At 30.9% G+C, this 18,147-nt stretch overlaps 2 protein-coding genes across 5 annotated transcripts in view; both read left to right on the top strand.

The window, feature by feature from the left end:
* Positions 1-18,147, top strand: part of LOC125071082 (zinc finger protein 541) — a 243,853-nt gene that overhangs the window by 143,873 nt on the left and 81,833 nt on the right. The window lies entirely within an intron of this gene.
* LOC125071083 lies at positions 1,283-3,503 on the top strand. Its single transcript, XM_047681175.1, has 4 exons — positions 1,283-1,718; positions 1,981-2,009; positions 2,048-2,259; positions 3,338-3,503. Exons 1-4 carry the CDS (start codon positions 1,399-1,401, stop codon positions 3,470-3,472), a joined length of 696 nt encoding a protein of 231 aa, XP_047537131.1. The 5' UTR covers positions 1,283-1,398; the 3' UTR covers positions 3,473-3,503.

Here is an 18,147-nt window from a genome sequence, read left to right as displayed (position 1 = left end):
TGTATTTATGAGCTAGTTCTACTTATATCATCAACAAGTTATATCAACATCAACTAGTATAGTTACTTGTAATAAATAGTAATTATTTTTATTTTGTTTTTTTTTTATATATTTAATTACTCTTTATTAATCTGTACACAAAAAAGGCAATTTCGTGGTTAACTGGTTATCGACACACAACAAAAGTATAAAACTAAAGAGAAATTTAATTTGAATTAAGAATGAGATTTCGAAATTTGAATTTTTAAGAAGAGTATTATCTCTTTCTCTTTATAACCGTATCCGATCATCTATCTGTTTGTTACATATACGAATAAAGATCACATGTATGTTTGATATAGAATACTATCCCAAAGTTTCGCGGTGAAAATGCACTAATATTTGTTTTCCGACTTTCCGCTGGCGAAGCCTCGACAAAAGTGCTAGTGGCATGTAAAAGTAAATATACGCGGTATCAAACGCGTGGCCGACTATTATCTCGAAAATATACGAGAGATATTTTTAAATTTTAGACATATTTAGGTGACTTCTTATAGTGATATTTTTATTTGATAGAGCTTAAAATTGTCATGGAACGAGTACAAAAAAACAGTGTGACATCAGGCTCAAAGGATCATCTTAGTTCCCAAGATTAGCGGTACATTGTATGAGGATTTTTTTTTACACTACCAAGATCTATGTTCAGTTACCATTTGCCAGTCCGCCTACATAGTCATCAAAACAGTTTAACTAGTGTTATCAATTAATACTTCCGGTCCTACATATACGGCTAGTTCGGGTACATCTTGATGATTATTTATAAGTATAGATTAAAACTTTTGTTCAACAATTTAATTAGTAATTTCATAATCAAATAAATAGTTGATTCATATTTGTTTATACTTGGAACATTTTATTATATATTATTCTATTTATTAATAGCGCCTTCAGCTTCCGGCGCAATTAATAAATAGTGCTTATTGTTATTTATATTTTCTCAAATTATGTCGATTAATCAATGCTATAATGATTTTGTTTTATTATGTATAATGTAAGGATTAAGCTACTAGAATCTCATTTTACTAATCTGGCTAGGTTATCTGCTGCTTATCAATTTCCGGTGTAATATATTAATCTTTAATATTTAATGTTACATAATCCTGTATTATTAAATAATATTTGTCCGTAAATAATCATTAGAATAATTAAGATAAACAATGTTTAATATTATCTTTTAAGTTTGCGAATTTAGTATTAAATTAGGTCAAGATATTTTTGTATAAATACCGCCAGTTTAAATATATCGGGCATTCGTATTTTAACCGTTGTAATGAGCATTACAAGTGTTTTCTAATATAACGTATCGTCATTTTCGCCGCCACCCTGGTAACCCACCTTCTATACTTCAGAAGTGGGATAATGTCTGGCCCATATATCGACGGACTTGGTACGAAGAAAAGGAGACGCTGCGAGAACGCTGTACTCGACAGTGACGAATCATCAAGTTTTTTTTCTTCATCCGATGACGAAGAGATCTTGGAGAAACAAAGGCGATATAAGAAGCGGCGTGTCACCCAAACCGATGCGGAGGTTATTCCAACGTTCCGACCGGATGAAAAATCTAGCAACGTCAAGGGATGGTTGCATAAGATCGACCAATTGGGCGACGTGTACGGCTGGGACAACAAAGATCGACAGTTCATCATGCAGATACGTCTTCGAGGGTCGGCTAGAGACTGGTATGACGATCTGGATGACTATGATCTCACATGGATGGAGTGAAAGGACGCTTTAGAGACCGCGTTCCCACGTTCTACTGACTTTGTGGATCTACTTGAATCTATGCTTGCTAGAAAGAAAACGAATACGGAAACTATGACAAAATATTTCCACGACAAGGTTTCCTTATTAAAAAAATGCAATATCATTGGCGAGTCTGCAATTTCGTGCATAATTCGCGGTCTACCCATGGAAATAAGAGCCAACGCGAAAGCTTTCCAATGCAGTACACCACAGCAACTATACTACGGGTATTTGTCGTCATTGGAAAACTACAGACAAATTGAAGCCAGCCATCCGCGACCAACTACCACGTGGCGAAGAGAGGGCGCCGTTGCTACAATTGCAAGAGGGAGTGATTTTCAACCGAAGAAATGTTACGCCTGCCGAAGAGAAGGTCATGAAGCAAAGGACTGCAAGGTGCCACGCTGCGAGGTGTGCCATCGCCCGGGTCACACGTCTGCCAGCTGCTGGCATGCGGCCAGCTCTTCACATCAAAAAGTAAGTGATGTTTTATTTACAACATATACATAGATTTGTATAAAAAGGTAGTGGCAATTAATAGTTGTAGTCTCATCGCATACATAGATACGGGCAGCAAATTAAATATTCTCACTATGGCATATGCTGATAAGCTAAAATTAAAAATTCGGCCGTCCGTTGTTACATTGAGAGGTTTTGGAGGTGCACATTCGACCTCTTTGGGAACATCCCACGTGGATGTTCACATAGACAATGTTGTTCTAAGTGGATTCGTAGAATTAACCAATTACGATATAGGTGATATAGATTTAATAATCGGACAACCAATGATAAATCTACCTAATATCAGTTTAATTATATCACAAAATTCTGTTAAATTTATTGGTAGTAGTGATACTTTTAATAGTACTCTTAGTGATATAAAACTATGTGATACAGACTTTATAACAAAATTTCCAGTGTATTTGAGACACAGTTGTATAATACCACAACAAAGTGCTGCTTTGGTGCAAGTTTATCTCGATACTAATAGTAATGAAACATATCTTGTGAGTTCTGTATATGTTGAGTTAGGCTGTATATAAAACAAAACTTGTGCAGAACAAATATTGTATTGAGAAAAATAAATTGTTATACAAAATATTTATCCATTCTTTCTATCAATTATCCGATAAAAAAAAAAAGAAATCGAACTACTTTAGGATAGAGGTTGTATAAATTACATTAAATTAGAGCTGTGTGATGTAGGATAAATTAAAGCTGTGTGATGTAGAACAAATAAAAGCTGTGTGATGTAGGATAAATTGAAGCTGTGTGATGTAGAACAAATAAAAGCTGTGTGATGTAGGACAAATAAAAGCTGTGTGATGTAGGATAAATTGAAGCTGTGTGATGGAGGACAAATAAAAGCTGTGTGATGGAGGATAAATAAAAGCTGTGTGATGGAGGATAAATAAAAGCTGTGTATGAGCTAAAGACAAACGAAGACTGTGTGAAGGAGGACGAATAAAAGTTGTGTTATCTAGGATAAATAAAAGTTGTATACTTAAATTAGATAATACAAGATTTAATTACGGCTTAGACATGTCAACTTCAGGTGCCGTACAGCAGCGACAAACCAGGCGCCAATAGCAGCGCTGATCTCCGTGGGACACGGCATACACAGGATGGCCGAATGTTATCAATTAATACTTCCGGTCCTACATATACGGCTAGTTCGGGTACATCTTGATGATTATTTATAAGTATAGATTAAAACTTTTGTTCAACAATTTAATTAGTAATTTCATAATCAAATAAATAGTTGATTCATATTTGTTTATACTTGGAACATTTTATTATATATTATTCTATTTATTAATAGCGCCTTCAGCTTCCGGCGCAATTAATAAATAGTGCTTATTGTTATTTATATTTTCTCAAATTATGTCGATTAATCAATGCTATAATGATTTTGTTTTATTATGTATAATGTAAGGATTAAGCTACTAGAATCTCATTTTACTAATCTGGCTAGGTTATCTGCTGCTTATCAATTTCCGGTGTAATATATTAATCTTTAATATTTAATGTTACATAATCCTGTATTATTAAATAATATTTGTCCGTAAATAATCATTAGAATAATTAAGATAAACAATGTTTAATATTATCTTTTAAGTTTGCGAATTTAGTATTAAATTAGGTCAAGATATTTTTGTATAAATACCGCCAGTTTAAATATATCGGGCATTCGTATTTTAACCGTTGTAATGAGCATTACAAGTGTTTTCTAATATAACGTATCGTCATTTTCGCCGCCACCCTGGTAACCCACCTTCTATACTAGTTAAACAGAAGAAATTATCTTTTAATATCTCTTCTAGTTTTACGAGTTATAACAAACTCTTTATTAAAGAATAAACTATTTTCATATTGATTATCATCTAGATTTTTAGTCCATATCAAACCACACTTAGTGGCTGTTATGACAGCTTACATAAGGCAGGGTAAGCGTGGTCTGACCGAGCTCATACATTACTACTTTACACGGTACGGTCATCGTGCCGTGACCGTGCGCATGTCAAAAGGCACTTAGACTAATCCTCACGGTTTTGTGCTAAACGCCATTAAGCCAATTATTTTGAAGGCCAATTATAGACCTCCTTGCTTCACTCTTTCAGTGTTTTTCGTCTGGCATTTATATAGATTAAAATATATACATATTTATAAATTTGCATATTTTTATGCTAATGGTTAAAAATCGCGATCCATAGTAGAGATGCCCCGATAATAAACAGACCGATTACTATGCAGACTAGCTAAGGAATTCAGAATCCCATGAAAACAAATAAAACCCCTTCAAGGACACATTCCGTAACAATGAAGATGTCGTCTGACATCTACGAATTTTAATGCGGACAGATACTTTATTGACAGACATTTATATCGATGTTTGTCGATGAAATTATCTAATATTAATACATAGAGCAAAATGTAAAAAACAAATTTAAATTGTGATGCTGGCTGGAAACAGAAAAATGCAGGCACACTAAAAAAATTAAATTGAAAAAAAAGGTATACCAAAAACACGAAAAAAATAATATTGAAATTGAATAATTAAAAAATATTTTAAAAAAGTTGTTTGTTTTGGAAACGTCGTCAACTCGAGATGGAATAAATATATAAATAATTAGTGAAGCGTATTTTAACTTTATTAACGTATGGTACTTTGATTTTTTATAGTTATATATTATTATTTTGTGAAATAGCAGATGCGTTGTTGGCTAGAATTTGAAAGACGAGAGCGAAAGAGGCATCTTAGTGTAACAGTGTCGTGCAGTCTATTATCTTTCCTGAGAATTCCGTATTCCTAATATTTGAAAAAGCTTTCGTCAATTTGATAATAGATTCTTGAGGTACTATCGTATCCACAAAATCAAAATCAAAGTTTACTTTATTCAAGTAGGCTTTTACAAGCAATATTAATTGAAGCTACCATCGGTTTGTAATGAAGAATCTACCGAGATGAACCGACAAGAAACTCAGTAGTTACTCTTTTTCAACATTAAAAATAGAAAGTTTTATTTGTTAAATACAATCACATATATCTTGCCTGGAAGTCAACAAGTATTAGGTCCCCGCGTTTTTTATCATCTATATAATCTGTATTGAACAAGATGCTTTTAATGTATTTTTTAAAGAACTAAAAATCTGTATCACTATCTTATTACTGTTATTACTAATAATCAAACAATAATTCAATTAAAATGATACCATAGAATAATATATTATATAATATTATTAAATTACAACAATTAATTATAATTTTCCGTTCTGTTTCATTAAGGCTGAAGTCACTTGACAAGCATTGCACATAAAAATACCTCTTTGTATAACCCGAGCAACTGGTACCCGATAAAATAAATACTAAATTCATTTCTTATTAATCCTTAGCACTGATTAAATATATATTTCAATAAATTAGAAATGAAATTACAGCATCAATTTATTTTATTAATTTGAAAACTGTAACTCAATGCCTTAACTTGATATTGAACGGAAATCTTATTTGCAAGAAATATTCTCAAGAGAAGAATATCTCTTGCGAATATTGCCATAGTTTCCTTCCTTTAGAATTTTCGAGATCAGCTCGATAAAATGAAGCAACCACGACACTGATTGAATTATGTGGCTACCTATAAAATAAACCCTTCGACGATTTCGCCAACAATTACTTATCGAAGGATAACAGAAAACCCAGACATACTACCGTGTATCTTTTCAATATAATCATAAATCCAAATGAGAACGGAAAACGTACGAAGTACAGTCTTAAAACAAAACCATATAAACGACCTTAATCGGATTTGCTTACATCTGGGAGTCTGCGGGATAAAACTGCATTAAAAACCCGAACAAAATGCTTTAAATTCGTTTCAATGTGTAATGCGCCATTTTAAATCTCACTTACACCTGTTATAAATGGGAAAACTTTTTCAGTGATATACACGAGCCTTTCACACAATTGAGATAAAAGTCGAAATTTTAGTGCCTATTTTTTTAAATATTCTTTAAAGTCAATTTCACAGCCAAAAAAAATGCTACATTATTTTTACGAATTCGACTTTTAATCATTAACCATAAAAAGAATTGCTTTATTTTATTTGTATTTTAAAATGCAGATTTATATGAAATTGTCAACGATAGAATTACTACGACGCAGTGCTTAAATGGATTTATTTCTTTACAAAATACCGAAGCAGTTGAACGAACGACAGTCAACTTACCCACGAGATGCAGCCCACAAACAATCAAGTTGCAGATTCAGATAGCACAGGTTTCGGAAGCCGAATTGAAGACAATGCGGGACATAAATCGACCATTATCACGGCAGCCGTCAAGAGGGCCGTTCGATTCAATTCCTGTCTCAGATTTACGACGAACCGTGTTAAGGAGTTCTCCTTAAGTCCATCCGTTTTGCCATCGCAATAAAATTACTCTTGGGATCACGAAATTGTATCGTATGTGTTTCGTGAGGAGAACAGAATCAAGATAGAATACATTATCACCTATAATGATTTGAAGCCTATCGATTAAGCGTTAACAATTTTACCATCTTAACGCGGCAAGCTAGGACTTACGTTATAAAGAAGATGACACAAATTGTTATATAAATTAACGAATATTATTTGCACTCAAAATTATAAATATAAAATATACAATATAAATAATATTTAAGTACCTCATTCTTTTATTGTATATTAAAACAAAATATTTTCTGTATACAACATTAAAAGTTTGCTACAAATATTATTATCAGTTAATATTTTTATTTTCGATTTCTTGTTACGCGTTCAATTTTCCATTACGCTAAGCGCCCCCGTCTCAATTCTAGTAATTCTGCTAGCTAAGGGGCTTATACGCAGTACGTTTTTTACGCACCGTCGATGAGCTTAGAACGCAACCAGAACGCGCTACAAACATAATCAATAGAAATGAGCTTAGCATTGCTACCATCGCTAAGTACGTCGATATATGCAAACTCAAACCCAAGCTTGAGAGAGTGCTAATGAATAAGACTATGTTTGTAATTCTCGTAGCGTTACATTTGAATTCTATTTTGTATTCAATTACATATAGGGTTGCCAACCCTGATAGAGGTATTGTATTGAAGTGATGTATGCGCGGGCCCATTCTTCATCCCTTTGTCCGCTGTCTACATGATGTCCTTGCCGATCTTACACGTAATTAAACTCTTGAAAAATTTAACGATTTACGCGCGTAAAAAATCTTCGTGTGCACAGAACCTAAGATACGATAAAATGTTTTGTATTAAAGGACAAGTCACAGATTTGGAACAGTTCCAAGCTATTGTAGTTGGCACAACAAAAACGCTTTCTATTAACATCAGAATCAACGGCAAAACAAATCGGGCACGTGCAATGGGCTGTTACATACTCATAACATAATATGGCAAGCTTCGTAAAAGAAAACATTACATTAAACTACTGGAATAAATCTAAAAATTCCTGTCGCTGCTATTAAGGTGTTTATGGATTACAAAATATAGTTTTGAATTAAATAACAGCAGCTAATCTGGTAACTAAAAAATAATTTGACAAGACTGATAAAATTTATTTAAGTCGAAGCGATTTCTATCGTCATACTTTTATCTATCATAAATATTTAATTACTATACATTTCAGTGTTCATAATACGTATACTGTGATATGCTTTTTTGATACTTGAAGCTTTTAATATGATATTAGTAAAATTGTAGTAAACGACATTGTGTCACATAATCTCAAACAGGTAACGATCAAATTATAAATCAATTTTCTACTTTACAATTCTTTGTTCGTAACGTAATGGACGTTGAATTCATTTTTATTTCATAAATTTATTAACTAGACATTTCCAATGTTTGCTATTGTCGATAAAGTAATACCGATTTTAGCTTTAGGATCTAGTTTATTTTTATTAATACTGAAATTTTATTATGTTGTTATTTTATTACCGAACGTAACGGATTAAAATAGAGTAATATTTAAATAATTCTAACATTTCCATCTAAACATACTAAAAAGCTTATTTTAACATTAAAACAATACGTTTTTATTTCCGAGTGCGTTTTAAATATTTATATTTTACGTAATATTTGTTTAAATTTAATGTTTTCAAAACTACGATCGTATTTAATATTAAAACGAGGAAAATTTTCCAAACTCCTATAACATGTGTACAATTACAACCTAACAATGTAAACACCTAATTAATTATTTTAAACTCTCTGCAATATTGCTTTAATACTGGCAACAATCCGGCTGCATCAAAATTTTAACCCTATCTGTTAATAATACTAACTAATTATGGAAACTTTTCAAACGGGCAACAAAATATTGTTTTAAAGAGAAAATATGCTACACTTTTACTAAACCAAAAAAATGCATGTTATATGTTACATATGGATGTATGATTTATTGAAAAATAATATATTTTACTTAACAATAATCTGCTCTATGGTAATAGCTAATATATATTTTTTTAATTATTATATTATCTGTAATGCTACATACTTATTTTATTTTTTATACTCTTTCTCATTTATAATTTCATTGAACTATGATTTTATATAACTAGTGAAAACTAGTTATATAAAATCATATATAATATAATCATATATATATAATCATCATCATCATCATATATAATATAATCATCGACCCTAGCTATCTAGCGAAAGGTAGCATATAAGGGGGTCGGTTTTCAGGTTCTGGGTATAAAAAAGCTGCTAATGCTGTTCTTCCTTTGGGTTTAAGCTTCATACCAAATTTTATCAAATTCGGTTTAGTGGTTTCGTTTGGTTAGACAAACAGACAAAGTTTATTTCGAATTTATAATATAATGATTTTATTCTAAGTTTTATATATAATCTGGACAAGCGTAAATAGACAGATATCTTTGTAACATCCAATAGTGTAAAGCATCTATGAGATAAACATGGTCGGAATATCCATTAGGCAGTGTAGACTACCTAGGGCTTTACGATTAGTAATTTTTAGGAATAAGACTTTACAAACGTCGTTTACGATATTGTTGTAGCCAAATATTTCTCTTATTAGAATACATTAAATAAATATTCAGTAATATAGTAAAGAAACATTGTAATTATGAATAAATTTGCGTTTGGTAGAACAAAAAAAGATTTTAGGAAAAAGATACAATGGCCTTGAGACCGGTTTTGACTATCTGGCAAAGGGTTTAGGTATAAAGAAACCCTAAACTAGTTTTACTGTAGTTCCATAATTCGTTCAAACGTATTTTAAAGTAAATGCATGCTTATTTAATCAGTCGAATGTTTATAACTAGGTCATGAAGTAATGTAAGTATCAAATCCACAAAAATAAGACATGCGAACAATGTTACCCGAATTCCTGTTCGCACGGACCATTTAACCCAATAAATTTGGACCATTACCCGTGTCCAAGCGGCGCTGCCATAAAGCGCTTTAGAACGGGCGTGTCGCTTTGAAAACTCGTTACACTTTTTTGGCGAAGACAGCAATGAAATTAATTTTGTATAATTGGCCTATTACAAAACGGTTGGGCAGCGCTTTGTTCACCGCGTAACGAGTCATTAGCCGAGTTACACACAACCGTATCATGATATTCGAATAAAATAACACATCTAAGAGCAAATACAATTACTTACGAGTAACTTACACACACACACAACAAACACGCGCGCGTATATCTATTAATGCAGAGCTGGTGCATTCTATGTAAATATTAATAATATTTATTGGAATGCTATACCATATATGAAATGAAAATATCTGACGTGAAAGTCAAAGCGATTGGTAAACATTATATAGGTTTGAACACACCAGCAAACGCAAACGAACGCCGGTGGCCAATAAACAAAATAGAGGTACTAAATGTTATATTCATAGTAAAGTCGTATTTTCGATGGAACATACATAGATAGGAATATTTCAGTGATTGATTTTGAATATAATACCTTATTACACATATAAAATCCTTAGTTTCTGTGATGTATTAAATAACATGCTTCGCTCGTAAGACATTCATACATTGATAAGATTATATTTGTTATGCAAAATTATATAAAGAAATAGTTATCGTTATTTTTACTTAAACTAAAATATGTAAGTTTGATCTAATAATGGTCTGAATCGTAAATAAAAAGGTATATTAAAATATTATATATATTTCGTAAATCTCTTCGGCTTTTGTTTCTCCAGCTGTCTGCCAACGATGTTTTTAATTATTTATGTATTTGAAACATATAATGTATATCTTATATTTAAAGATACGTAAATAAAAAGTCTAACAAAGAGAAAAAATATATAAAAACATCTTAAGACTTCGAAATCCATACATATCGTCTCATTAATAAATTTGAAATTTGAGTATCCGTTATTATTTATTCGTATGCAAATTTTGCTTTTAAAATTAACTATTGCAAATTGTATCTAGATTCAATGCGTAATATTATACAATTTTAGTTTATTAAGTCGTACAACAACGGAATAAAAACGGGAAAAGGAAACACTTTATCGAAAATCCTTTCTGTATGACTAAAACAGCATTTCCAAATATTGACTTAATTACAGAATCAAACAAAAGAAAACAAGGCGAGCACTGATTCAGTCCGAAAATTCAATACGTGTTTCAAAGGCAAAGATGAGAAAATATTTTTTAAATCATGTATAAACTTCACGCTCCCAGATTCTGTAAACAAAATAACTACACTTTTGACTTACTCGGGAACTGACGAATTATTATTTACATTTCGGCTCGTATCGCGTATCGTCTATGTGAACACGAGGTAAATATTGGATAGTAAATAATAATAAAAGCCGTATGTATTCGGAAAAAGATTTCGGCAACGCAAACGGTATGTATAATGGAAAAATGGATTATCGCTGAGCGAAATTTAACGCATAAACTATGCATAGAGAGATCATAATCCTGACGCGTATACAAGGCAATTTGAATAAATAAATAACTGCTGTCTAATATTGGTAAGTTCTGGCTTACGATAATACAAAATCGATACAGAAAGCTCCAATTAATCGGTACAGCCGGAGTTGCCATCGCTTACAACCCTCTCTGCGTCTTGCCTGCACACTTGGAAATTATTTATTCTCCTAAAAGCATCGTTTATTAATATTCAGACTACAGAAATAAGCTGATAATGATTACAGTTAGTAGGTTCTTAGTTTATTTTTTAACGAGAAAAATGTGAATAGATTTATAAATCGGATCTTCGATTACACATCTATTTTGCACTGATTTGTTTGAAAAATCAAAATGGTGGCTGCGTGCACACTTGGAAATTATTTATTCTCTTAAAAGCGTCGTTTATTAATATTCAGATTACAGAAATAAGCTGATAATGATTACAGTTAGTAGGTTCTTAGTTTATTTTTTAACGAGAAAAATATGAATAGATGCTTAAATCGGAGATTAAATATCTATTTGTTTGAAAAATCAAAATGGTGGCTGATGGATAGATATTGTATAATTCAATTTATTATTTGGTCGATGAAGTTTTTTTTATTCCTCGTGAATAAATGTGATTGATCACCATCAGATGAAGCTTAGTTATGGTTACTTATTAAAATGCCCACCATAAATTATACGCCAGAATCATTATCATTTATCTCTTCTGAAAATTAATTTAGTTCACCGAAGTTAACCAATATAAACCATGAGGCAAAAATGTATAGGTATAAATTTGATGTGTATTATCATTTATATCAAAAATAAATTCATTTGTAACAAACTAATGACTTATGATTTTTAAGTATGGGCGTTGCAGATTCACTGGTGCAGGATTTATTGTTGATTCAGTTTTGACATGATAAGAGTGATTTTCGTGTCCTATTTTTGTATATATAAGTTTTTGCATAGTTCTCATAAAAGTTACTTAATATAATAATTTCACTTTGTGTGACGACTGTACTTAAAAACGATACATATTCGGTGAAAATTTACAAATTTCATGCTCGATTTAATTAAAATTATTTAAAAAGCAATTTCAGACTTTTCATAAACAATAATGAATATCAGATACTCTACAATATTATACAATAATTAATATCGGATATTATATATATCGTTAAAGGGAATTGAAATGAATAAACAAGTGCCAATCACCTATAGTATGTGAAGTTAAAAATTGTTATCCGAATTTGTTCATTCAACTGGAACCGAACGTATTCATTAGTGAAAAATATGTTTGTAAATTAATCTCTTGACAGCGTATCGATTACTTTTAAAACACGAACGTACACATCGACTATCAAAATAAATAATGTTTCGAATGTACATTTTTAAATAAATTACAGTGATATTTTAAAAGGAAGGCATTCAATTGATATTTTATTAAAGGTTTTTGGACGTTCGCTAATCAAATACTAATTGTATAGTATTACGATTATACTAAACATACATAAGTAATATATTTGTATTTTTTTCTACATGAAAACTTTGTGTAGAATCATAAGTATTAAAATTCTAGAGAAAATTGAACTATATTAGTTCAGAGGTACGTTAGTTCTAGTAATTAATAAATTCCTAACGTATGTATTTATTTATTTAATAAGCAAATTTAATAACCGTCAAACATTTTAAGCGTTTCATTAAATTAATGAAACATATATTTTAATGAAACTGAGCCAAATTAATATAATGTAATTCGATTGAGTAAATTCAATGATATTAAGAGATGTTTGAAAGTAATAAGAGGCCTGAGATATGAAATAAGATGAACGTACTACTTTCCTTCTTACATTTTCTTAATATTAGAATCGAAAAAACTACATAGTTTTTATTCAAATAACAATCAAATAAAAAAGTACAATCCTCATTTACAGCTTAGTAAAAACAATTCATATTGCAATTTTTTTATTAATCATATCTGCATGAAGGCGCTTACTCGTGTGCCAAAAAACACGAATTGCGCCAAACTTGATTCCGAACTCACGTTATTCTGCTTACATAAGACTTCATTTAGTTAAAAATCTCTAAGCCGGAATTTATAAAAAAAATAAAAACAACCAAATATATACGAGTAAATTCATAAATGAAGCACACAAAATAATATATGACTTTCATGCTCACAGATAATACAAAATCGATACGGTAAGCCTCAATTAATCATAGATGCCGAGTTTGCTTTTTCCGATGCACAAGCTTTTTAGTGGAAACGTAATTCCCCGTATTGTTGATTCGTCGGGTTTCATGCGTTTTGGTTATTTTATGGAGGGAGTGTTATGTTCTGTTTTTAAAAATTTTAAACAAAAAAACTAGTACATTGAAGGATCGTTGATTAAAAGAGAAGTTATAAATGTGCCGTGAAAGGGTTTCAGTTTTAAACCGATGCACCGGAAAACTTTACAAGACTCTCAGCGTTGAGGATTTATCTTTAAAATAACTTACTTTGCTAATATATAACTTTGCTCCGTCTTATTCTTTTCGCTTAGTCTTAAAACTTTTCGTTATAATTTTGAATCACAAATCATTTAAAGTTACAAAAAAGTTACCAAATAATTCAGCCTTATGTTATACCTAAACATTACTAATTAAAGTACAATTTTTATTATATATTTAAAACATATGTAATGCATTATTTCAAAAATGACAAAAATAAAAGATTATTAATAGAAACAAAAAATTTAATTAAAGTATTATTACCTACATAACATGGTCTAAAATATTATTTCACGTTTTCTCAACATTTATTTACCGATCATTTAAACATATAATAAACTTAATTTCATTTTAAAAACATCGTTAGGATACTTCGGAACCGCCACATGTAATTATTGTCGAATTTTCGAGTGAAACCAATACAACCTCCCATAACCGAGTTTACGTTATCGTTATTACAATTCAAATAATATTATGTATCATATAATTTAATTACAAAATTTAATTATATTATATTGTTATATGCCACGGTTGGGGTAAGGCTTCCTCTCCCGTTAAAGAGAAGGTTTCTACTGCGAGCTTGTTCTAACTAGCTGAGTAGCTCCAATAAGAGTGGCAGATTTCCATTTGACAAAGGATTCCTCACAATACTCTCCTTCATAACCAACTTCTTCTAATAAAGTATCTTAGCTTAATTTTATTGTGAATAAAAATTGATATTCATACGCCTTTACTGACACTGTTCCCTTTGATTGCTTTTGACCGTCTAGTAACCTGTGTTGCTCAGTGGGTTACTATGTATTGCCCATTGTATGATTTACAGGAACAAGCTACTTAAATCCCATAACTACTGGTGCTATCTCGAAGTTAGCATTGATTCATATGGCTGCACCTGATAATGTCTATAGGTATAAACCAACTTACAATCAGTAGGTACACGCAATTGTCTTCGTTACCTTCCGCCAACTAAAACAGTCTTATAATATAAAATAATAAATTTTTATTCGTGTATCTTAAAATGTGTTTCTTGAGATCATCTCGATATAAACGAAACGTGCGCCAAGTGCAGTCCCTATGTTTTTGATGGATACAAAAGTATTTGAATTCTGGTTTTGTTATAAAATACATTTTAAATTGGACTCCGTCTAACATATACCAGTCAATGTGATTCAAATATTTAATTGCTCATTTTAGAGTTCCAAATATAATACAATATCTACGTATAATAGTTTAGCGGTCAGCTCCGACTTTGTCCAAGTAAAATTCATACAAAAATCCCATTTTCTTCACAAAAGTTAAAATCTCCAGAAATCCTTAATTTTTTTAAATTTATATACACCTTTGTTCTAAATTTCAGCTTCCTATACTCAGTAGTAGGACGAATAATTTTACAAGTATTAACTGTAAGTTCGATAATTAGTTTGCTAGTATAGATTACCTGTGAACGGAATAGAACTCGTTATCATTTTTATTGCAATATTGAACCCCCTACGTATTGGACTATAATTGCATAATACTTTATCATTAAATCAACGACTCCCTTGATAGTTTTACATTGCACGAAATATCGTTACAACGAAATAAGTCCGTCAACATCAAAAGCGAGCTGCCGTCCTCTACCTATGTATATTTATACGTCCGTCCAATGTCCATCCACTGAGATGAATCTCTGTGACGTCCAATATAATACTAACAATTTCACAGTCACATTTTACTGCCCATAAAAAATATCTGCCTATATTTTACGGTGTCATGGGAATTTTGGTGATTTTATTTTTCCCGCCTCAGTGATTTGGTTTTGTCCGTTAAACGACCTAGACATTTTGGTTATATCGTCATATAATATAATCCTTTATTTTAATAACTGTATGATCGTGTGTTTTAAATACCTTTGATTTTATTATATATTATTCTAGATCAATATCGGTTGGGTGAATATGCGCTTGTTTATTCAATCTTAATCCCAATTTGACTGTTTTTCTAAATGAGTTTCATTTACCTCATTTTATATTAAATTCTTTAAAAAATATATTCCACAATTCTCGATGTTCGCATATGAAAAGTTAGTCGAAATTAAGAGTGACATTGACATAAGAGCGTGTAAATGTTTCACGGCTGAGACAAAGGCTTTTCTAGAAGGTTTGAAACTTAGTTTAATTCAGATTTTGTGTGTATTATAGCTGAGGTATCAAGTAATCGGAATCATTTAACCTATACACTACGTTTTTTTAAATTTTATTTTCCTTCCAGTACAGAAACATTACACATATTGACTACCAAAAACACCAGAGGTTCGAAAATCATCATAATCACAAAATCGATTACACGTACCTAATGAATGAGATACAAATAAATTACCTTTACGAATAAAATAGAGTATAATGGCTTGTAATTAGCTACACCATACACATGTCAATAATAGGGCAACACTAAAGAAGGTCGAACGTGCGAACGTACATAAAAATATAGGGATGTAAAAACTCTACATGGCATAATAGTCTTTATGGTTGAAGTAATAGAGATTGAAATCACAGTTTGTATATAAGATACCTGTATTTCGAAGGCTTGTGTACACTCTTTGTTATTTAGTTACTACATGTACGTTAGGGATTCATTTGCGAACAATACCCAGGCTTAATCACACACGCGATGCTTAATATCATGTTTTTGGTTGTACCGACTACCTACAGGTAGAATATTTGTAATAGAACAAGACGAAAACAGTACAATGAGATTGGGATATATGATTTAATTTTTTTCTCAATATTACTATAACAAAGAAAAACTAGCACGTGATGGCTCAATGGGGATTGCCTGGATTCGAACTCGAAGTCTCGGGTTAAGATTCATACGTTCTTACCATTGTGCCAGCATTACTGTTTTCGTAGTTATAAGAGAACATAAAATATATAAGTCATCAATCATGACAGTTATGATCTATGTTGTCTTACGAATAAAAAAAAATATATGTATGAGTGAGTTCAGAAAAACGTGAAAAAATTAGCAATAAAGGTATACTCACAATAGTTTTACAAGCTTAGTCGAATATCGTATTCAAAAGATAGGCTCACATATAAATGGTGGGATCAAACTACCAGCAATTTGCGAGCCAGAACATAATTGAGGGTAATCAACAATAGACACGTGCATACCTGATACTTGTTAACGCAATGTAACTCACGAGTTCAGAAATATTTAAAACATTTATTTATTATTTTGTCCAAGCATACATGCTCGAAATAACAATAAATTAATTAATAAATCGAAACAATACATTCATTGCACTATAAAATTGATTTATAATAAAAAAAAAATTTGAAATATGTTATTATATTAAATTGTAAACAAAACAAACTTTTTTTAAATAGATTCCCTCGTTGGCCTAGTTGCTAAATATAAGGCTGTATATCCCGAGGTCTTGGACAAAAAACTTCGAGTCGGGCTAATAAAAAGTAAATAACTTTTTTGTATCACAAAAATCCTGACACCTGAAGTTTGGTAGTTAGTAGTGTTTACATGTTTCCTCGACTCAATTTCCTCGGTTTCCAAATTATTAAATATTGGCAGAACCCGGTTTTGAACCCGGTAATTTGAAGGCATCTATACCTTATACAACTCTTATACTTATACATTCGTAATTATTTTAACTTAAAATTGATTACATGTGTTTATTATTGTATATTCATTGTAATTAATAGTTCAACTAATGGTGTCGTATCACAATCCCATTAGCATTATCCACTAATGGCGTAGCTCCCATTACTAAGCTCAAAGCGATATATATATATCGAATTATTATTATAATTATTACTTAAATCACAGTCTACCTAAATGATTAATGTAACTGATTAAGCAAAAAATAATGTAACTATAAATACCCCATAGCTGGGCTGAAGCCGTATTGACCGATGACTTGATATTTCCATGTGTAAAATAAGTATAATAATTTATCTAACTTTAGTAATAACTATTAATGATGAATTTCTAGCATTTAATACCAAATTAAAGCATACAAAAAAAGGCGCAAGTTTTAATTATATATTAAACTGAACGCAACTTTTGCAAGAACAAAGAGCAAGCAGACATGTTTAATTATTAAATTCAATCCATGAGTCTCATTTGAAACCATTATGATTTAAAACCAGCATTTGTAAAAACATTATTTTCCTTTTATATCGTATTACAACCTTGAGGGTCTCTTTATGTATAGTTAGTTATTCAAGAATTTTTTAATATTCAGTCATCCCATATGATTTAGCTGTAAACACAAAATTCGTAAACGATCACTGATTTTTAAAATGTACTTTAATTAAATTAATTAAATAAACTTTGTAATTCTTGTTTTGCTCATAAATGAATTGGGAACATTGACCTAGATACCGAATTCATCATAACTGGTCAAAGAGCTAATGATTGTTTGGCAATCTACTTCAAAAGATTCAATGAAATGTTTGAACTACCTTAT

Source organism: Vanessa atalanta, chromosome 18, assembly GCF_905147765.1.
Source record: "Vanessa atalanta chromosome 18, ilVanAtal1.2, whole genome shotgun sequence".
Taxonomy (NCBI): domain Eukaryota; kingdom Metazoa; phylum Arthropoda; class Insecta; order Lepidoptera; family Nymphalidae; genus Vanessa; species Vanessa atalanta.
Note: the sequence above shows the minus strand (reverse complement) of the source record. Positions and strands in the feature narration are given on the sequence as shown.